The sequence below is a fragment of the Papilio xuthus genome, unplaced genomic scaffold, assembly GCF_000836235.2.
Source record: "Papilio xuthus unplaced genomic scaffold, Pxut_1.1 DF826933.1, whole genome shotgun sequence".
Classification (NCBI taxonomy): domain Eukaryota; kingdom Metazoa; phylum Arthropoda; class Insecta; order Lepidoptera; family Papilionidae; genus Papilio; species Papilio xuthus.
This window is the reverse complement of record NW_013531716.1, coordinates 1,630,477-1,653,517: the sequence shown is the minus strand read 5'-3', so window position 1 is coordinate 1,653,517 and position 23,041 is coordinate 1,630,477. Positions and strand designations below refer to the sequence as shown.

At 32.9% G+C, this 23,041-nt stretch overlaps 2 protein-coding genes across 2 annotated transcripts; both read right to left on the bottom strand.

The window, feature by feature from the left end:
• Nucleotides 1-191: 191 nt before the first annotated feature.
• On the bottom strand, nt 192-12,891 carry LOC106122292 (uncharacterized). The gene is made up of 5 exons (XM_013318229.1): nt 12,726-12,891; nt 5,540-5,643; nt 5,185-5,301; nt 3,015-3,247; nt 192-2,867 (listed from the first exon to the last, which is right to left on the bottom strand). The coding sequence occupies exons 2-5, from the start codon at nt 5,639-5,641 to the stop codon at nt 2,474-2,476; spliced, it is 846 nt and encodes a 281-aa protein (XP_013173683.1). The 5' UTR covers nt 5,642-5,643; nt 12,726-12,891; the 3' UTR covers nt 192-2,473.
• A 5,295-nt stretch (nt 12,892-18,186) lies between these two features.
• Nucleotides 18,187-22,158, bottom strand: DnaJ-16 (dnaJ homolog member 16). The gene is made up of 7 exons (XM_013318091.1): nt 21,662-22,158; nt 20,938-21,082; nt 20,615-20,762; nt 20,160-20,374; nt 19,662-19,886; nt 19,131-19,469; nt 18,187-18,888 (listed from the first exon to the last, which is right to left on the bottom strand). Exons 1-7 carry the CDS (start codon nt 21,850-21,852, stop codon nt 18,349-18,351), a joined length of 1,803 nt encoding a protein of 600 aa, XP_013173545.1. The 5' UTR covers nt 21,853-22,158; the 3' UTR covers nt 18,187-18,348.
• Nucleotides 22,159-23,041: the final 883 nt, after the last annotated feature.

Below are 23,041 nucleotides of genomic sequence, written 5' to 3'. Positions count from 1 at the left end.
CGTTAGGCGTCAAAACAGCAATGGATACCAGACTTTTAGCCACTTTTACTCAAAATTTTAACATTCAGATTAGAAATACTTAGGAAATGTATCAAGTTCCTTAAGAGAGTATTCCTAAAGAAAGTGTAGTAAATAAAACGAATATGTTAAGTATTGTTTTTATTGTTTAAATACCTTTGCAAGGTAATCACATAATAAACAATACATGATTGACACTACATTGTTTATGTATGTAGCTGTAGAAATACATCTTGATTAAATCGTGTTGCATTACACTGCGTCAACTGCAATCGAGGACGGAAATTTGTCCTTTTCAATTATTTGTTAGGCAAGAGAGAAATGTTCAGAAAATGTTCTTATAATTACAATTTCAAGAAATCTTCAAACTACTTATTTGAAAATACCTACTTAAAAAGTAGGCAAGTGGAAAAGCTTTTAGCATGATTAGATGTGTTAATGAGATTTTATTGTTGAATTAACAATTTGTTGGAATACAACATGATGTCTTCAATGATGTTAATTTTTTTTCTTATTTTAACAAGTGCTACTTTTGTCCATTGTTTTATACAAAATGCAACCAGATGTGTAAATATAAGTCATGGAACATTGCGTTATTTTTATATCCGCAGAGGGAGTATTAAAAATGAAAAGCACAAACACAATAAATTTTACAAAAAAATTTGGCATAACGCTTAAAATTAGCTGGGACGCTACAACTTAAACAAATATTTTGGAAGCTCTATGCATTGAGCAAATTTTGATTTCGAATAATAAAGTGAGAGTCAAAGTAAAAAATCTAAGGAAAAAAAAAATTGGCAGCCGTGACCTGACGATTAAACATGTGCTTAATTTTTTGTTTATTTACGTGAAAAAATTACATGTATTTTATGACTGTATTGTTTTTATTCTAGGGTATTAATAGAGCGAAGCTTTATTAAAATATAGAAAATTTACGATCGCAATAGTTTCGGTGATACGTTAATTGTAAAGATAATGGAACTATGAAATAAATATTATCGTAAATACATTGATCTTGGCAGTTTTGATAACATTTTTCCTTTTTTGTTGACCTCATAATTCGACACCCCACATTTTTTTCCAGTAGATCAGTTTATCTACAACTCTAGTGACAAAATCGCACATTTATCCGTTGATTTAAATATCTTAGCTTTGCACTATTTATATTATAAGGTACAGTATATAAGTTTATGAAACAATATAAAGTAATAATCGTTACAATTAAAAATATGAAACTAATAAATAAAGCCATCTTCCTTTCATAACACGATCAGCATACATTCCAATAATATCTCTATAATTTGATATATAATTGTAAAATAGATTACCATATTAAAATACCTACCTATCTACGTTTCGTATCAAATTTTATATGGTTTTCAATATCCAACAATATTCATATAAAACCGAGTATACGGAAAAGCTTATATAAACTGAAAACTGCTTATGTATTTTTACATTTCTTAAATGACTTTCGACATTAAAACTTTCTACATCTGTTCAAAGTTAATTATATTCATAATAGTTTTCAGTTCGTATACATCTTTTCATTCCTAAATAGCAAATCACATATAAATAGAATACATAGATTTTCTACATTAATTAAAATAACGAAGTGACTACACGCTTAAGTATTTGGACATCACTTGCACAAAAAAAAATACAAAATCATTAATAACACTATTACCGTTTCCTTTTTCATACCCAAAGTAAAAATTCTTAAGAAATCCTAAAAAACGTACAAACGTAATTTATTCGCATGATATTTTATAAAATTGCTATTGCGTCAGATTAAGTGCTGATAGATTTTTAGTGTCTGATTAATTGTGCAAGTTAAATGCAATAAAGGTAACCATCCGTTTTATATGCTTAAATGAGATCATAACAGGTCCCAGTGTTCCGAACAGTCAGACACGATTCTGCTTGCTTCATGAGATTTAATGAGATCATCCAAACGACAGACAGCCAACAGTGTCAAGTAAATGAGGAACAGACAATGAGTTTCAACAGGCGAAACATCTCTACGAAATATATTGTCATCTCTATTTTGTCAAAGAGTTTGAGAGGGATGACTATATATTTTTATACAAATGTTTCAACGGCAGAATGACACTGATAGAATTACTTTCAATTATTCTTGACATGTTAGTTCTATCAAGACCAGAATCTAAGCTGGCAAAGGACGCATCGGCCGTGGCTCTCGCTCTTTTCGCTAAAAATTCGAAATATTGCAGGGAGCTTATGTACATAATTATCATTATTAGTATGCCTTATGAGTGAATAAATACATTTTACGTGAAACGTGACGCAGATTTGTAATTGCGAAGAACGAGAACACTAGCCGCTCTGATCTTAAGCTACTACTAAAACTCTAAACGATCAAAGATCGCAAGCTAAATTGATTTTTTTTTCAAAAGTCTTAAAAAAATAAAATCTGCTAAAGATCAACGTTGATTCAGCGGGGGCGCAAAACGGCGCGCACAGTTCGGAAACGTTTCTCGAAGCCGAGCTTCGAGTAGAGAGAGCGAGATGCGTCATTTTCCGGACGAATGACTACGAAGGGCTTGTAGCCGCGAGCCGCAACCTCCTTGGTAAGACGCCGAGCGAGGTATATGCCGTAGCCTTTCCTCCGAAACTCTGGTCTCGTTTGCATAGAGAACATGGCTCCGTAGTACGACTGCACCATCCAGGCAGCCAGCTTGCCCTCCACGAAGATGCCGTACGCGGGTAGCTCTGCAACCAGCTTCTCAAAGACCTCGCAACACTCGATGTCGCTCGCTGGATACAAATCGTGGACCGCTTTCATGTGCTCCGGCTGCAAGCGAACTAGCTCCACGTCCGGTGGCAGGCTGCAAATTTTCATAATTACATTAATTGCCAGGAATATTTGTGTAAAGTATTAATCAAGTTTCATTGACTCTTTTCACAAGACTTGTTAGAAATGTAATATTATGAATTTATATGGTGAAACTAATATAGATAATGTAAAAACGAACTCATCAGCGCTGGTGTCTTCCGGCGGGTTGTCGCATACATATACGTCGCCGGTGATCTTGTCATGAGCCTCATAGCGCTTCTCGAAGCGATTCACGATCGCCTCATGTGTGAAGTTCAGGTAGAGCGGCTTGGTGAGGTCCAAGAGGATGTCCTCAGAAGTCAACAGGTCGACTAGTTCCGCGCGGTCGGAGGGACAGAACACCGTCACGCTCTCATATGTGAGACTGTTCGGCTGTAACAAAAATATATACGCCGGTTAGAAATGTAATACAATTTTAATAGGACGCGTGCATTACTACCTTTTAAAGGTAAACAGTGATGTACCAATCATAAATAAATGTACCATTATATTTTCATTTTTTTGTCAGGTTGTTTCAAATCGTCTGTATATTCATGGTCACAAAAAACAGAAAGACATCTGAGTGGAACATTCTGGTAGTTTGCCAAAGTTAAGTATTAGTTTTTACATGTTGACCTAAACTGTTCTAAACAAGCTCTTAGTTTGACCTTGTGATTTACGACGCTAAAGCTGTGGTCTGTTCAAACAAGGTATATAGCAAGTAACACATTCCATTTCAGAAAATGAAAACAAAATTAAAACAAACAATGAAATAAAACAGTTATTTATCAGTCTTCTGTTAGTATTTAAATGTAAAGCTTGGGTCGGTCGTGGATGCAGCAATAGGGCAACCCCACAGCGTAAATCACGATTCGACAACATGTGAACAATGTACTATTTTCTTATTTAATATTATTTTCATGTAGTTTCCATATCAATTTGGCATTTACATAATAATTAATTTCTTAGTTCATTTCGTACTATATAATTAAATTATTTTTATATACATTGTTATAGTTGCAAATAATGTAGGTCACGTTATTTATGCACGCTACATGACTAACTGCACATTTTTATTCGCAGGTTTTTAAATTATTATGATAGAGTATTGTGAGAATGAGTGCGGACGGCCAACGTGGAAGTTTAAATATTCAAAGCGCGCTTAAGAAAGCTTGTTCCGTTTGCCTTGTATACTTTTTCAGGTTCTTTTATAAAGAAATCTTCTATTCATTTTTTTAATAAAAGGCATTGGAGTCGAGTAAGGACAATTCCATAAACAAATGTTTTTTTTTTCAAAAGGTATATTTTTGGCTACTACTATCACAGCCGAGGGTGGACCTGGTCCAGTAAGTTTTTCCATATATTCTGGCTTTCGCTTCCAGCACTTGATATTTTTAATATTTCGTTCGATTGAGAGGGTATGAAAGAATGTGTTCTACATTTCGAGCTGCTGTGTCCAGATTTTAAAATGATATGCATCAAAGGAAGAAGAAGAGGATTTTAATATTTCTCTGGGCAGTTGTTTTAGTTAGTTTGTATGACATTTAACTTTAGTAAAATACATTAAAATTTTCGCATTCGTAGTGGTTACGTTTCGTACATATGATACCGAAACCGCTACCAACTTTAGCGTGAATATGGAATTTGCCTACAATTTTTTACCCGCGAATAATGTAACCGTGAGTATGGAGATGTGACTGTACACCAAATTTATTGCCGCACTCAGAGATATCTAGAGTAAGCGACTGCTTAACAAAGTATTAAACAACTTGTTAGATGTTAAAGTTAGGATTGTATAATTTAAAAATGAAATCTTAATTTGTAGAAAACTTATTTGAAAAGTCAAGTAAATGTCAAGATCCCGTGACAGCCGTGTCGCAAGGCACGTGTCTATAGCATTACTCAAGTACCACTGCAAAACTTCTAGTAACGAGAAAAGACGAGATTTCTATTTTTACTTGTGATTTTCGTTTCCTCGAAACGTAAATCTTAAGTTAATTGGAAAACTTCTGATCGACATTCGCGGAACCGCTAATAAAGACTGGATTCTTATGAATTTGGGATTTGATAACAAAAATAGAATTTCTTCTTAAAGGTTTCTTATTTATTTCAGTAATTGAATTTATTCAGAAAAACATTTTCCATTTCGAAGCATTTCACAACATGCAATTACGCAACTGTTAATGTAAGAGATTTGGAAGACGAAAATATGATGTCCTTTTCTCAGTAACAAGGTATACATTGAATCCACCTATGTACTAAATAAGAAGACACATAGACTCCAATGTTAAGTTATGCGTTGTCCAAATGTTGATAAATTAGTTCCTTACCGTACTGGTACATCCCGGGAAGTGAAGACAAATCGGATCCTCCGGCCAGTTCTTCGCTACATAAAAATGGAAGTCCCAAACCTTGTTGTTTAGATATGTTTGAATCGTTTGATGAAACTAGAAAAAAATGACTGATTAGTTAGTTGTTAGTCGATTGTTAAATTGTTAAATGTTAGATAAACAAGAAATTTGCAAAATTACTACTACTATATGTATATAGGTTTACTATAAAAGTTTTGTCTAGAGTTTTCTTATCTTCATACAATTACTAAACGATGTATATAGTATAGTACCTTCTATAAATTAATTTATATAACAACTATGATATGTACAGAAACGGTTTACAGTTAGGTACCTTTAGTGATTCAGGCATATATTGCACCAATAAATCAGCCAACGCTGGGAGCTCGTCTTCTTTTACCAATCGGAAGTTTTTCCCCTCGGGCACGATTTCCATCTCTATAACAATTAATAACAACATATTATTACGAAATACCACTACTGTAGAACTACTACAGAATTGCTATATATTATCTGCAATTCTTTTATTCCCTACTAGAAGTTGTCCACAACTCCGTCCGCGAGGAATTAAAAAAACTTAATCAATAGCGTATGTCTACTTCCAGAATGTTCTATTTCCATGCCGATATCGAGGTCAGCACTTCGAGAAATACCTTAATCAATCTATCCATCCATACAATCAAACATTCGCATTTATAATATTAGTAAGATGTCAAAATTCGAATGCGAACTCGATGTCTTACCACATAATATTTATATATACTATTTAGCATATTAAATATCTGTTGATACTTTCGTTATCTGTGCTATTCTATGACGATGACATATCAATTAATAATCAAATTGTGTACATTTAATTGAATGTGCATTAATTAAATTGGCAGGCCACTGCAACCTGACATCACAGTTTCACTCAAATTTGTGCAATTAATTTTTTTGAAGATTCATTTATTCATTTTTTAAATTAATAACTTTAAAATTAAAGATTTTTAAAAGTAGCACCAGTGATATAAAAATTGAGAAGTAAAAGGTTAACGTGCTAAAAATGCGGAGAGATTATGACATAAATAAGAAAGTTACGAATGTGGATGGCTGCAAAGGTAGAGGTAGACCAAGGAATGGATGGATTGTTTGAAAGATATGCGTAAGAAGGGAGTGAATTCAGACATGACAGCTGAAAGTGATGCATAAAGTAACAAAAGCGTGGTGTACATCATACTTTGTTTTATAAAATCTTTTATAAGGATTTTATTATGCAACCATACACGCAATTATCGTACAAATTTGCATCAGAAATGTCAAGGTTAGTTTAAAGCGCACGCTATCTGGAGTAATTATTATCCATGTGGAATAAAAAGCTATGTTCGGGTCTTTTAATTTGAAAATATTAATATTTTTAAATTATTTTTCTATGTTTTACTGGTACAAAAATGTTGAAGAGATTGAATTGGATGAGTACAAGGTAGAGGAAGACCGAAGAAAGTATGGATGGATTATGTGAAAGAGTATATGCGTCGTTTTAGACATTATTAGTTAGAATCATTTGGCGCGAAAGGCGCCAAATCGTTACAAAGTCAAGTGAAAGAATGATTAGTGATGGGATATAAACGTCGACATTTTAGTAAGGCTAGTGTTGTGCCAGTACACCTGCACAGTGTCGGATTTTCTTCCTAACAGTAGGAATGGGGGATGTATGGAAGAGTAGTACATACTGTGCCGACCCTCGGTAGGGATAAGGGCAGGTTGATGATGACTCGTACAAAAAAGGGAACTATTAGGTTTCTGTTTTATAACACTAAATGTAAATACTTTATTTAATGTACTATAAGCTTGTCGTAATCATTTATAATACTTTTGTAATATGCAATATTTGAAATGTAAATATTAAATGTCGCCGTAAAAGTTGGCAAAGTATTGCACATCTCGTAAATGTCCGGGTGCATCATATTGCGGTATGAAATCTTAAAATTGTGGAGACAACATAAAATATTTATTCCATTTCTTGTAGATTTATGTTATGTGCAGGTTTTTTGTAATATTTTTTTCCGCTTGATATTTTAATTTTCATTCGTGAAAAATTGATCTTTATTTCAAACTACCAATAGTTACTTAATATTATAAATAAGTTTGTACTTATTTCCAGATAGAATAGTTTACGGTACGAAATGTACGAATAGTAATAATTTTATAATATACGATAATATTAGGAATGATATGATTATGAAATCATTTAATCCGTATGATTAATAATGGAACGGACACGGACATATTGCTGCAAATGTATACTGTACAGTATACAGCATATCTTGTCTGCTCCAGTCTTTATGCAGCTGACTGTACATAATACAAAAATGTTTTAATTTTTATGCCGTATTCATTTGTCTTTTTTATTTAATCCACGTCTCTCATACGTTAGTAAACACGACCCGTTCAGTCTATCAACAGAACCTAAACAAAGAGTTTATGGTTCGCTCATACTGACCCTAAATACCTTACTTAGTTATTCCAGTAATATTAAATTCAAGAAGCCTTTGTGTTTTATATTATGAAAGGCAGGTATTTTAGGTAAGTACAAATAATCGCATATTTAAACATAGTAAAAATGGAACCGACGGTTGAACGTTTCTACTAATTAAATCAATAAAAAAACATTTCAAAAATCGTAGTTATTTTATCTCTGTTTAGCATCCCTTTCTAATAAATGGCAATTAACTCAAAGCTTGAATTATAGGTTGAGTAAATTATATAATACTATTATTTTAACTCGCATTACCTATACTCTGGTCAAAGTTAAACGATTACTAACCATTTGTAATAATCCTTACAGGTTAACACCCAAGTTACGTTTCCAAAAGATGTTTGCGTGCGGCGATAGCGTGAGAAAAAAGGCGACGCCATTTTGAATCTGAATTTCGTGACTTAATATATCACCCAATTTGATTTAATGGCCAGAGTTTAATGACTTTTGTTATATCAATGAGGTGTGCTTATAAGTATTTATTTTACTTATATAAAAAACAAGTACATTGGGGTTAAAGAACTGTAATAAATGGTCGATCTTTAAAAAAATACATGAAAAAATAAGCATATTAACCTACAAATGTATTGTTACGTATATATTTACGATATATATAATACAACTTTGTTAACTCTATAAATTGAAAAAAAAACCATTACGATGTTATTTTTTTTGGAATAAGCGAAAAGAATGCTAAAAATCCTAGCACCAATAATATTAGGATATCAACGAAAAAAAAATTGGTAGAAAGTGATAGATGTAGTAAATAACAAGATTAACCAAAGGTTTATCACTGACATAATACAATTAATTTTGAGCTATATATGCGTATGCAAAGATATTCTCTAAATTCCGTAATCGTGATGTGCATCTTTAGCTCAATTTTATAATAGTAATTACGTCTCAATAACTTCAAACTACCGTCCCTGAGTAGCTAATGCCTTGAATTCAAACTGCAAATTACCATCCGTGTAATGAATGTGCTATAAAACGTCTGTTAATAAATCACGTTGGCGGCAACTCGAACTAGGTAATAGTCTCCGCAACTCGGTACCGCAGACTCGACAACGCGGTAACTAAGCTGCGTCGGCAACTCAGAACAGTGCCGTCGAATTACCCGACACGTGACTCACTGCTTACTTACTGAACGACGCGTTTTGTAGGTTAATACTTTGGTTAATTTTGCAACTGGAGAGCTGTCTTATATTTTCATAATATACATTAGCTGCATTGTATAATAATGATTAATAATAATTTAAAAGCAATAATAAATAAAACAACGAACGAACTTTGATGACAATATTTTGTACTAATGTACAAAATATTTTCATCAAAGTTGCTACGAGCCCGAGGCAGCGCGTTATACGGCGTAGCTGTATGCGTATTCTCGTAGCATTCTACAATACGTTCGTAGCGGTACGGAAACACATTGAATTGAATTTAATTACGCTTAAATTTTTAATGCTCGATAATTGGAGACCAAGACCCACATTGGATTGCAGATTTAAAATTACGGATGTTAAAAAGGAAAGGAAAATGGGATCATATATATAATGTTGCTTAAAGTGTCTTAAAACACAAAAGATTATGTTTTAATAAAAACCACAGATAACATATATTTTTGCGTAGGTGTTTAGGCAATGGAAACTCGCGGTTGACATTTATTTGCACGTATAGTAACCTTGAAGTGTCAAATGACAACAAGTAAGGCCTCCAGCCGTGCGGCTGTTAATATGGGTTAATCCAAGTGCAACTTACTTATGATATACTAGCTGTCGCCTGCGACTACGTCCGCGGTGAATTAAAAATTAATAATTATTAGATTATGTGTTCTTCCTGACTATGCTCTACATGCTTGTAAAATTTCGAGATCCGTAGAGCTGTTCTGTAGACCTTCTAACGAACATCCATCCATCCATCTAAAATTTCGCATTTATACATTAGTAAGATTTAATTTTTTATAATAACGTAATTCGTAATTTAGATATAATAAATGACTTCTAACCATAATCTATGTCCCATTATCCTACAGGATATTGGTATTTATTTTTGTAATCTTTACGAAATATTTTAAATAGAAATAGTTATGGTCACGCAAAAAACCCAATGCATAAGAATAAATAATTTAGCAAATTAAAGTATCAAATTATAATAGTTAATTACTTTAAAATACTGGTGGAAAAAAACCTTAAGGATAAAAAATTACATTTGGACCTTAGTAGATAAATTAAATATTTTATTAGTAGAAATTGAAAAAAAAAACAGTTAAATTTGAACTGTAACAGTATTCTAGGGCTTCTATTTCATATACCCTTTAATACAATATCGCACAACACAGCTGTCAAACACGCGCACTAATTCTGTATTCAACGTTATCCGATATGCTGAATTTACAATTGTTTCAATGAGATGTTCCTATCAGTAATTTATCCGCATTTATTACGTTTGGTATATCTTTAAATAGTATATTTACGTATGTTTTAACTATCTTCCCCGGTTCCGTCGGCGCAAAAATTAAAAAAAAAAAATAACTTGTACAACTAGTTGTTCCAGTCCAGGATCTAATTCTATGCCAAATTTCAGTTTTTTTTATATCAGAAGGCGGCAAACGAGCGAGCGGCCACCTGAAATAGCGAAGTGACCGTTGCCCATAGACATATGCAATTGCATATGCGTTGCCTACCTTTAATCGACGGAGAAGAGGATGTACAGAAAGAAAATATTTTCCCTTCCCATGCATCCTCTCATCCGGAAAGTCCACTTCCACTTCCCATCCTTTCCTTATAAGAAAAGCGTGGGAAGGGAAAGAGGACTAAATTAGGCCTCCGGGACGCAGTTAGATCCATGCAGTCATTGTGCAGATACTTTCAAACAAACATCTATCCATTCAAACATTCGTATTTATAAGAAGTAAGATGTTATACTACCTGTCTCCCTTGATTTCGTACGCATTGAATTTAACTAAACTAAACGCGCATACTTTTTGAGATTGTAATAATTCTCTGATACAAATTATATCCTATATTCATACATACAGTCGCACAATATATGCTTCAAGCATTATTTCTTTTAATGAAACATAATATAGGTTATACATTGCGGCAGAAGGGTGTGCCAAGATATGTTTACCGCCCTCTATCTGACGCCAGAGGTCGACAGGATTCTTGTCAAATAACGTGAAAAATTAAGGCTACGAAGATATTTTAACAAGGAGTTAAAAGGATAATATAAATTGTTATGTTTAAAATATGTTAAATAGTCATTAGATTAGACAGCATTTTTTACTTTTAAATTATTTTTATTTAATAGTTCATGTCCTTATGCTGATAACATATAATACGTCCCCACCGAGGGCTCGGAGCCTACCCTAAATTCAGGGTGATTATGCCGTAGTCAACCACGCTGGCCAAGTGCGGGTTGGTTGACTTCACACCTATCTTTGAATTTCTTCTCAAATAGGTACAGGTTGCATCATGATGTTTTCCTTCACCGTAAAAACGTCGGATAAATGTACATATATGTATATGTAAATCGGAAATCGAAAAAACTCATCAGTAAAAGGCAGTATTCGAACCCAGGACCTGCAGATTGCAAGTCAAGTGCTTGACTCCTGAGCCAGCGACGCTCCATCTGTTAATATACGCACGAAGTAAAGAGTTGAGATGTCAAGTGAATCAATTAAAACTCTTGCCAAAAAAGGTTTTCTATCTTTCCCCTAATTCAGTTTTATTAAAAATATGTTACTGCCAAATTTTTACTTTAAAGAGATATTTATGGACCTTTAACTTTTTTCTTAACAATAAAATCAAGGAATTAATACGGATTAGGATAAAAAAATCGAATATCCGATTGTTATAATAGTAGTTTTCAAATACCAATGCCCGTTGAATAGAAATCATTGAAGCCTGCGCTTTATAAAGCTCACAAAAGACCTTCGCTATTATTGGAATCTTTTCAATTCGTTCTGAAAGTTATAATACGTTAGTTGTAGTTCAAGTGGATTATAATTTATTGTTACTATCACGTTCGTTAGGGAATTTTAAGCGCCGAAATGGTGATCACGTCATGTTTTTTGTTGAAGCCTTGGTGCGTCTCACGGTCACCTAAACAGTTACTGCATTGATCAATTTTTGCGCATAGAATCCTCGCCTTGTTTTCGCAATGTTAACGAATGTGTCTAATCGTCAGTTTCTGAGACCAAAATTCCCGTTTAAAATTGTTATCACTGTTATGACAAAGAGCATGGCCAAGCATGAAGATATATTTTTATAGAGATTTTGGTGTTACCAGTTAGCTAATGAAAAAATATTATGGGTAAAGATTATAAATTATTTGACAAAATCCTAGTTAGCATCTTTTGCTTTTTCGTAATATTTATAGTCAGTACTTTCTACTATTATCTTCAGTTAATTAGCGTTAAATCAAATTAACTTTCCTATTAAGAATCATCATTTTTATCCAATCAGGGTAGATTGCAGCCCTAATTTGCAAAATTGACATTAGGCATCAAATTTGACAGCTCGTTATCGTAATAAAAAAATCTTAACAAGGTACATTAATCGTGGTGTAATAGGTAACCCATATTGGTAGCTGGATGACTGGAAGAATTATAAATAAACTTACACATCTCATTGTGAGAAAATCATTTTTCAAACCATTCAGTGAATTGCGTTTTTTTTTATTTTTCTTCTTCCTAAATTAAATGAAACACCCAATGTGCATTTGTTTTAAAAAGTACATATTGAAAACAATGGAACATCAGGTTGATTACCAAGTGGTATTCTTTAGTAAATACTTGAAGGTTTAATGGTTAATAGATTAAACAACGGCATTGATTAATAATGAAAATATCTTTGCGAAATTTTGGCATAACGAATTGAAAAATTCGATGCGGAGAGAGACGAAAGTTATCGAAGTAAAGCGTACCGGCGCACTACGCAACCCCACAGCAACACATGTCATTAGGGGAGCGAAAAATTAGGGCGGATTCAATTGATCTTACCTTTAAACCGGGGAGCCTGGTGGTGGAACCGCGTTGGTTGCGTTGGCTGAGTGAAGCGCTAGGCTCCTGGCCTCAGAGGCCGGTTTGCTTGGCTAAGCGGGGCTCGGCCGCGGCTGCCCTCGACTCAGTCTACCGTCGGAGTGGCTGTCAGCTTGCGGGGGTGCGCGCGCCTGCGTCACCGCGCATGCGCCCCTAACTGCCGCAAGCGATTAAACGCACACACTTATACACGCCCTGTATATGTAAACACTTACATCTACAGCTATGATTTTTACGAATCCAACTAATGCCACAATGTAGTTTTGTAATGCTAATGCCTTTTGGTTACGTCTACGGTATTATTCGTGTTATTTATCTCAGGATTAAAGCGTCTAGCTTACTGTGGAATTAGTTTTTTTTCTAACGATAGATTAATAGGTTATTGCGTACTCATTGTACTCATTTAAAATCTGTTTGTCATTTACAAAATTGATTTATACTCAGGATATAAATTTAGCAGCTCTGAATTTTTTTCTAAAAGAAAGTAATCATGGGCAATTAATTTACGACAAGGACACTGAAGCCGGAAGCTACTGTTGGTAAAATTTATAATAGAGATGTTAATTTCTGATTCTTAACGAGGTCGACAGTGACCGCAGAAGGTAGGGGGAATATTTGCATAGCAAAATTGAATACTAACGTTCGACTGAAGGTCGAAGTAGACAGTGGTTTGTAATTTTGGTATTCAAATTTTTGGATTTTAATCTTTACTTCTATTAAAACTTTGTAAAAAAAAATCAGGTTAGAATAAAGATAAAAAAATAATATAAAACTCGCACAAAGCGGAGACTGCTATAGGAGGTTTCACGTCACTTTCTACTTGATCATAATTTGTAAAATGTAATTAAAAATCTGTATCTTTTAATGTATAGATTATTAATATGAGATAATCAATATAATGGTTTTTACAATTTTCTATTAAATGCCGTTAGAAATACAATAACATTCCAATAACATATTCCAAAGAATAACGTCAGATTTACACGTTGCTGTACCGGACGAAAGGGATGTGGCGGGAAGGGTACAATTTCCTCATGTCTTTTTTATTACTTTTTACATTTACTTTCTACGTTTTATAATAAAGCTTTGCTTGGTTCGAGTATACCTAGACGGTTCTTATTTTTAAAATATAGTTCTTTATAATGTTGCTATGTTCTTATTATTAGTAAGACATTTAGTTATAGGTTAATATTGATCGATGTACCGCCACTTTGTCTTCGTGTTGAGTGTCATTGTTAGTTTTGGCGATGATCCAGAGGTCCGGTCTGTTACTAAGTGTGACTAAGTCGATCTTAAGTGGTCCTAGCCTATACTGCTGATCCGAAACTAATAACACTCAAATGTTAAGAATAACATTTCATGGCCATATTATTTTCATTATATAGACAAGAAAATATAATAGTTTTCGATGTATATAATATCTGTTCTACGGCATTTTGGTAGCGTTTATATATTTTTTATTAAGTTAATTACATATCAACCTTTTTCTTTAAGCAGTATTCCTCAATTACGACTGTTAAACGGTTTAATCGATATTATATTAGCTAAAAGCACGAATTTTATTTGGATACTACTTAAATCTTACTAAAATTAAAAGTGCGAAAGTTTAGATAGATGGATAGATAAACATTTGGTATTACTTATCACCAGAACAGCTGTATGGATCTCGTTGAAATTTGCCATAGATGCATGCAATTTGACTAAGTCTGTAAGATCACGTAGGCTAATATATTTTTTTATATCGCACGGACAGAGTTGTGCGCGACTGCAAGTTTAAATACAACTAAAATTTGTAACAAAATGGATATAATAATTATAGTGTTGTCACGAAGCATAATGTAGGATTCATTTTATCTAGTATAAAAAAGTTTTAATATTTGTTACTTGCGCATTGTGTTAAAAAAAATATATATTATTTCGTGACAATTTTCAGTGTCACCATCTATTGTGAGTTGTGATATTTCTATTTGTTATTCCATTCAAGCTTTACAAAAGGGAATAAGAAAGTTGTCTTTTCTTTAGGTTGACATTCCAGCTACGTACAACATTGCGAACAATTGCTTTTCGCGCTAAAATAAAGTCCGGTCAACTGTAACGATGAGCTGTTCAACTATTATTTCTATTGTTAAAATGAATCAAGGCTATATTGTAACTAATTTTTTTTAAAGCTGCGTTTTGCGAAGCCTTAAAGATTGTTTTTGTCCAGCGGTGAGAGGTGAAATAATTTTACAGGCTAAGGGATTCGCATCATGAAATTGGTTATTAAACTGTCAACAACCTTATTGTAATACGTATTCAAGTACTGTTATATAAAACCAAGATTTTTAAAGTGGTCTCAAAAATTTAAAAAGGCGTTCGGATTTTCCATTACTGAAATAATCCGATCTCTCAGTAATACTATCGTTTTTATTTACTAACTAGAGTACATCGATCGTTAAAGCCATCTTAATCTTTAAGTATACTTATCAAAATCCATGTTCCAGTATGAAGCCACAAGTGGTCTACTTTTTGTTTGAAGTAACCTTACAAACGAAACTTTATATCAACTCCGCTAACTACACTGAAATTTTGAAACTTCCAACCTAAAAAAAAATCGACCTTTTATAAAGAAACTTTTTTAATTAAACAAAGTTTTAATTGATTATCAACATTTTCGTCATGCAAGAATAAAGTGGATGTTAATCCATATTTATAGCAGTGGGCGCAAGTAAACACGGTATATAATATTTCGATTTTTACCCGCAAATTTTCCAAAAAATGTTTTTTACTATACAAGATAAATACGATTGTCGCAATAAGTAATTTTAAAATATGCCAAATATGGATAATTATAATATAAAGAAAAATTAAAAAAAAAAAAGTTGAAATCCGTATAATACAAGTTAGTTCAATGCGTAACATTTTAGGGTATAAGTTATTATTAAGTAAACTAGTTCAAATAAGTTTCATGGCTTGGCAACGGTAAGTTCACTTCCGCCCATTATGTTTCGCAACAACCAAACCTTACTACTCTGCCAATATGAAACATAGTTACCATTTAAAACCATACCAGTAAAAAACTAATAACTTTGAGATAGTCTTTGAAAAATTGTGCAGTTAAAATTCCTGGCTAGTATGTTTTATGACACAGAGGGAAATAGAAACTAGAAAACAATTTCTTAACAACAACATGATTTAAAATTGGGTGGATAACATCGTCTCGTTTTCGAATTATGTCATACTATCTGTTGCCAGCGACTCCGTTTGCACGGAATTATAAAATACTTAATAAATAGCCTATATGTTCATCCGGACTACATTTTACATCATTGCCAAAATTCAGTGAGATTCATAAAGCCGTTTTGAAAACTTTACTAAAATATCCCAAATGACTCTACATGGCTGTATTTATAATTCAACATCAAAAGTATGTATGACGTTCATAAAACTTTACTCAAAGCTCGTCTTTGTCTTTGTTAGCAAATCAGTAATCTTTAATCGAGATTACTAACTTACTCTACTAATCATGAACCGATGTCTCATCAATTCTCAATTTAGTAACTTAAAGTTAAATATAAAATTTTAAAAGGCAATTAATAGATATGAAATGTAAACGCCTCACCACATTCTGTTACTAATAAGAACTGCCGCCGGCACTTGGCATTGGTGTTAATCAAGAGTGAATAGTTCAAGGGTGTGAATGGTGTGCCACGAGCCACGATACTGTGGTCCGCGCGATCGCTGCAGTGCGTCGCATTGGGTCAAGGACAACTGAAGCTGCAGTCCTGTTCTACTTTTTTGTGTAAGTATAATATACAAGCTACGCTAATAGATTATTTGCGTAAATAATTTCGAAAATCTAACTGTATTCCTAAGCTTAAGAGTAACGGCTAACAGTATTTTTATTGAGTTTGGTATGCTCCTAATTTTTCTCACACGTCAACAATAGAATTGTTTTGAAATAGAACCTGTGATGTGAGGCAAGGTCGTTTGAAATTGTCGGCGGTGGCGGGCTATGTGCAGCTATGTGATTGATCCGAATATGAAAAAAGACCACAACATTGATAAGTTTAAACGTCACAAGATTCCAGAAAAACATTCACGTGATGCTTGTTTTTGCCGATTCGAATAACTAAAATAAATCAAAATCCAGTTTATTTCTCCTTTTAATTTTAGTTAATGCAAGGATCCAAAGCAAATCTTTTTTGACAGAACTTGACATTTGACATTTATAATGTGACATTGTCAGCCGATGTAAAAATAACGAATTGGAATAAGGCGTCGAATTTAATTTGTTCTTTCGATTTCGAACTAATATTTTAGAAAAATTCACGAATTTTTTTGGTAAATGAATCTTATTTTGTTTTAGAATGCAAAAGTGTAGTATTAGTACTTTTACTAATTAGCAAATTTTATTTTAGGTAAACCTGAATGGCAAAGATGTCGCGGTTTCGATTTCGAAGACCAGACGGTTATACGCCAGTTCCAAACGATGACAGTGGATTTTCTGATTGCCAGTTTGAAGTTCCACCGCCTAGGATACCTTGGAAAGCTATAAGTTTAGCCGCATTTTTGTTTATCGTTGGTACAGTTTTACTTACAGTAGGCAGCCTTATTGTAACTGGTCACATAGACACGAAATATTCTGATCGCTTATGGCCTATGATAGTTTTGGGCGGGATCATGTTTTTGCCAGGCGCCTACCATATAAGAATCGCATTTTATGCATACAAAGAATATCCAGGTTACAGCTTCGCAGACATTCCTGAGTTTGAATAGTCATTATTTTTATTTGTTGTTTAAAGTGCAATTAATATAATATTAAATACCAAAATGTTGTCAATATTTAAATATTGAATGTGATGTTTTAAAAAAATGTGTTACAGTTTTATGTTATAGTAAAGAAATTACTATAAGTATAATCACCAAAACTCTTCTAGAGCCAGACACATATTATTTATAATTTGTATTGTTACACAATGTAAATGTAATTTTATTTGATCAATAACCATTATAATTTGCCTAGCAAAGATAAGTTGATCAAAAATCCATCAGGATGAATCTTTCTGCAACTATTCCGAGAAGTGTATGTTGTACTTAAGATATAGTACATAGTTGCATTCATAAAGTATCTTAGACCATTAGGTATTTTGTTGTAGGCAGCGGTATAGGTTATTGCCTATATAAATAGATTCAAAATTTGAATTCAATTAATATTTGTGAATAATAAACATTGTCTCATAATGACTTTTAATCAGTCAGAGCATGTCACATTGCATGTGATTTCATTCCTGACGAACAAAAAACCTACTGATGTAGATACATTTTTTTTTAAAGGAAACTGATGTAAAAACAATGGACAATGCCCATTACTTATATTTTTTCAATGTGTGTGTGGTAATTAAATGATAGTTTATTTTAAGCCAAGGTTTATAGCACAAATAAAAAATAAAACAAACTATTTAGGCATATTTTATTGAGTGATCATAGTTTAATAAATAAATTGATAAAGTCACTTTACAGATTGTAGAGATTTGAAGAAAATCACAAAGATTCTCAATGAATATAATTAATAGTTTAAATCCTATCTAATTTGATTGCACATTTATCTATTAGCTCTCTTACCTTTCTTCATTTGTGTGAAGCTAGTGTGTGGGAGAGGCACTGAGTGGCCTGTCTTCTTAAGATGTTCAAACAACTTGTTTTTAGAAGGGAAATCTGTTTGACAGATGGCACACCTGAGAGTCAGAGCAGTGCTTGAATCCTCTGTTTCACTAGTTTTCGTTCTAACTGGTTTCCTGTCCATCATTTTCTTTGGTTTGATATTCCTTTGCATTTTAGGTAACGCAGGCCTATCTCTGGGTAATGCCGCTTCGCCCAATGCATCATCTGTTGGCGTTGTACTTGATACTTCATACAAATTTTCTGTTGATGTTTGTGATTGAGATCCTTTCTTTAGATTAGCTTCTTTCTTTGCCTGTATTTGGCTTTTAAGCATGTTGAACTTCTTTGCCTTTCTACTTCGCGCTGGACCTTCTATTTCATTGAAACTCATCTCATCATGACTATCATTCCCTTCACTCTCGGGCATTGGAATGAATGACTTCTTTTTATTCTTCTTTTTCTTTTGGCTTTTGGGTAAAGCCTAAAACAAAGACAATAAATTAGGAATAACACCTAAAGGATATATTTTCGTACCTTGTAAAACATAACACTTTTTTTTGTTTGACACTACATCTTTTATGAATGGTGTACATATGGTAAAAGATCAACTTAGTCTTCCTTTAAAGGGCACGGAGAAAACAACGGTCGCGTCGCATTTCAGCGTTTTCAGGTGGTTGCTCGCTCGTTTGGCACCTTTCGATATATAAAAAAAACAACACATACCTGTACTTTATCTGAATCATCACTTAATGTTTCTCTGATGTCATTGTCTTCAATGTCAGATGTTGAATTACCTACATTTTCTCCTTCTTCTTCAGTTTGTCCGTTAATCTTTCCGCTATCTTGTTCATTGCTAGAACCATTGTCCCCATTGTCCGATATATCAATATCATTCTCTAATGTCATATTTGCTACATTCTCTTTGTGTTTTTTACTATTTTCATGATTCTCAAATGAATTGATATTTTTAAATAGCTTGTTGCAGGCTGAGCAATAAAGATTTTTAACAACTGTCTTTGATTTAGTAGCCGATTTTCCAGGAACTTTTGCTTGTTCACTAACCTGTCAAGATAAAATGTATTAAAGATATATTTACATAATATTTACTAAGAATTGTTCTAATTTTAATATATTCGTAAGAAGCCATTAAATATCCTCAGAATTTAAAAATAAACTCAAAACCCAAAAACCCAATTATGATTAGTATTCCATTTCTTGCAAGCTGTATACTTAAATTAACTTTTAATAATTTACATCTTCAGTCTTGGAGCTCTCTTCATTGCTGCTTTCCATTCCGCCTTCACTTATAGTATCATCATCGGAAGACAGACCAAACTCCTCAGCTAACAGTGATTCAATTTCGCTAAGCTTCTTGTGATAGTCTTCACTTTGTAGAAAGGAGGACTCTCCCTCTCTTTTCTTTGCCTCTTCAATTTCTTTCTGCCGCTGCATTATCCTTTCTCTTCGAACTTGTTCTGCCTGAAAGAAAAAAGATTCTTATAGTAAAGGGATGAACAAAAAAAAAAAAATAGAATATTTGTTTTGTTGGTTATCAGGCACCTGCTGCTATCGCTAATACAGCATCCTTGGTTTCCATTAGGTTTTTGAGCTTCTATGATATGTTATGATTTCGTGACAAAAGTTGACTACTAGTTAATGATGGAATATTACAAAAATTGAAAAATGTATATCAAGGGTCTAACAAGATATGCAAGTGACAATTGAGTAAAGTTCAAATCTTATAATTTTTACCTTTCTTTTATTCTCTTCTACTTTTGCTTGCAATAATTTTGTATGTTCAATAACCCTCTTATCCTTCCGACGTACAAAACTCACAAGACGTCGTATTTCTTCATTTCTTTCCTTTCTCGCTTTTTGCCTGATCTTGTTGTTTTCTTTTTCCATTAATTTAATAACTCTACGATTATCACCTTGGGATATTTCATATTGATCTAACCATACATAGCCTGTAACAAGAATAAAGTGCTAGTGAGTGATCTGATGTGTTGAATTTTTATTTTCTTCTAAACCGGTACATATATGGTAATGTTGCCATTGGCAATAATCATCACCTCAGTGTTGCCGCCATGCTTTTACAAATGTTTTCAGCAAGTACAGTGTGTATTATTGAAGAATTAAATCTGTAGTAAACATAATTTTATTTATTTGTATGTAATTTGTAAGTGCTTTTATAAATAAAAACTCACTTTTATTGGTTGAAAATGCCATCCAAAAGGCATAAAATTCGTGAACATCTTCATAAGGAGTAGTTGAGTTTCCAAATTTAGGAATTTTAGCTACATCCTCTGGATCATCAAGAAAATCAGTTTCTTCAGATGCTAGTTTAGAGAATACCTGAAATTAAAGAGCAAACAAAAATCTTATAATTTATTGAATTTAATAATTATATTTAACATCAGACATGAATAGATGACTTCCATTTATCCCTGATTATTGTAAAACATACGAGATAACAATATAATTTTGAACAGGTTTACAGCAATGGAAACTTATGTTACAATATACTTACTTCAGAGTACACTCCATAAAAGCCTTGGGGATCATCAGTGAAGCCTTTATAGCAGGACGGACTAAAGTATGGGTAAACATCAAGACTGTCATCATTATATGAACTACCTGCACCTCTAAGAAGCTGTTCTCGATGATTATCATACCTAGAACATAATAAAAATCATAGGTAATAAAAAAATTAATGTGAAAGAAACAATTTGTTTGAATTCAATAATTCCACATATTTATGATAAAAGATAACCGATTTTTAAATTTTAACAAGTCTGTTATGGTATAAGAATTATTGTTTGATCATTTATAGAATTTTTTTTTATATCATAAGGTGGTAAACGAGCGAGCGGCCACCTGAAATCGCTGAAATAGCGAAGTGACAGTTGCCCATAGACATACGCAATTGCATATGCTTTGCCTACCTTTAATCGACGGAGGAGAGGATGCACAGAAAGAAAATACTTGCAATACAAAGTAAGTATACAATATTTTTAACTTCATTTTATTGTTCTATATTGCAACACAATTTTTAACTATATTAATAAGATCAGTACACATTTCAAATAATTTAGATAATTTAAGCAGAAACAAGATAAGTCAATATTATCAATAGATCATAAATAAATGTGACAGACTTGCACAATATTGCGGTAAAATAATTTATTATGTATACATCGACATGTCACTAAATTGCGCAAATTTTCGCAAAGATCATGCAAGCTTATACATACCAAGCTCTCTCCTGCGGATCGGAGAGGACTTCATAAGCATTCTGAATCAGTTGGAACTGCTCTTTAGCCTCTTGAAGGTTGTCCAAGTTTTTGTCTGGATGCCATTGTAATGCAAGTTGACGATATGCCTTCTTTATTTCAGACGAGGTTGCCTCCTTCGTTATACACAATACATCGTAGTGGCACTTCATTTTGCTAACATTATATGTGTCCGTATATAAGTAACAAATAAAAGTATGAAAAATGTTTTAAATGATAACTTTAACCTTACGCTATGCGGTTTTACTACTATTTTATATTTTCTAAGATATTATTTACTTCATAATTTTAAGCAGAAACTAAGCTAATTTTATAAATGGATAACTTGGAAGGCAATAGACTTTAACTCATTGAAAAAAAATATTTAAGCAAAAGCTATCGACATCGTCCATTACTTAGCACGAGCACGACATTTATCATCCATGCTTTTCTTTTTTTTCACCTCAAAACATAACTTTACAAATACAAAATGTTACCCTTTTATAAGATGTTTCACTTCATGTACTCAAAGCGGCTTTTTAATTCTAGCATTCTACACATTAAATTAATTGCTCTATTGTAATCTAAATGAAATCCATGGAATTTAAACTAACATTATAATATTTTAGGTTTTTAGGATCTTACCAACGTAATTAAAATTGAGTTTTCCACAAATGTTTATTAAAATGACATGTTATGTTTTTAAAATATCCTATCGGGCAACATTTCGGTTGTTAATGTCTTGGTGACATTTATGTTTTCGTTTATTATCAATTTTGCATTCCACCACACCACTTCTATAGTAATCTTATTCAAATAGATTTAATTTTTTACATTTTGACTCTTGCAAAAAGGTTAAGTTTTTTGCTGTTAAATGTTCATCCGGCGCATAAAAGTGCATCGAAAAAGGTCAGCGGCCTTTTGTTGATATGATCCTCGGTGTTGTCACTAACAATACAGAGGGGCATTTCCATTTTCAAGATTATACTATCAAATGCATTAATTTTAAACACAAAAGATGACCTTCTCATCAAAACGAAAGCCTCATTACTATCATACACCATATTTACTTTTCTGTAACTATCCTAAGGGCTGTAGCTCCGATCCTCTCTCCAACGTTACATAAGTTATTCACAAATCACATTGTGCACCGTGGGAACACGAAGTTTGTACCTGACTTAATTTATTTTCTAATTTATTCATAGGACACTATATGAAGAAACAAGGCTCATGAATGTATTAGAATCTACCCACTATACAGTCGCTGACAGATCTGAAGTTTTTAGTAAATCGTTTAGTAGAGATTAATGTATTTAATTCACGGCAGTTTTGTAATGTAGGTTCCTTTTTGTGGTAGGTTGT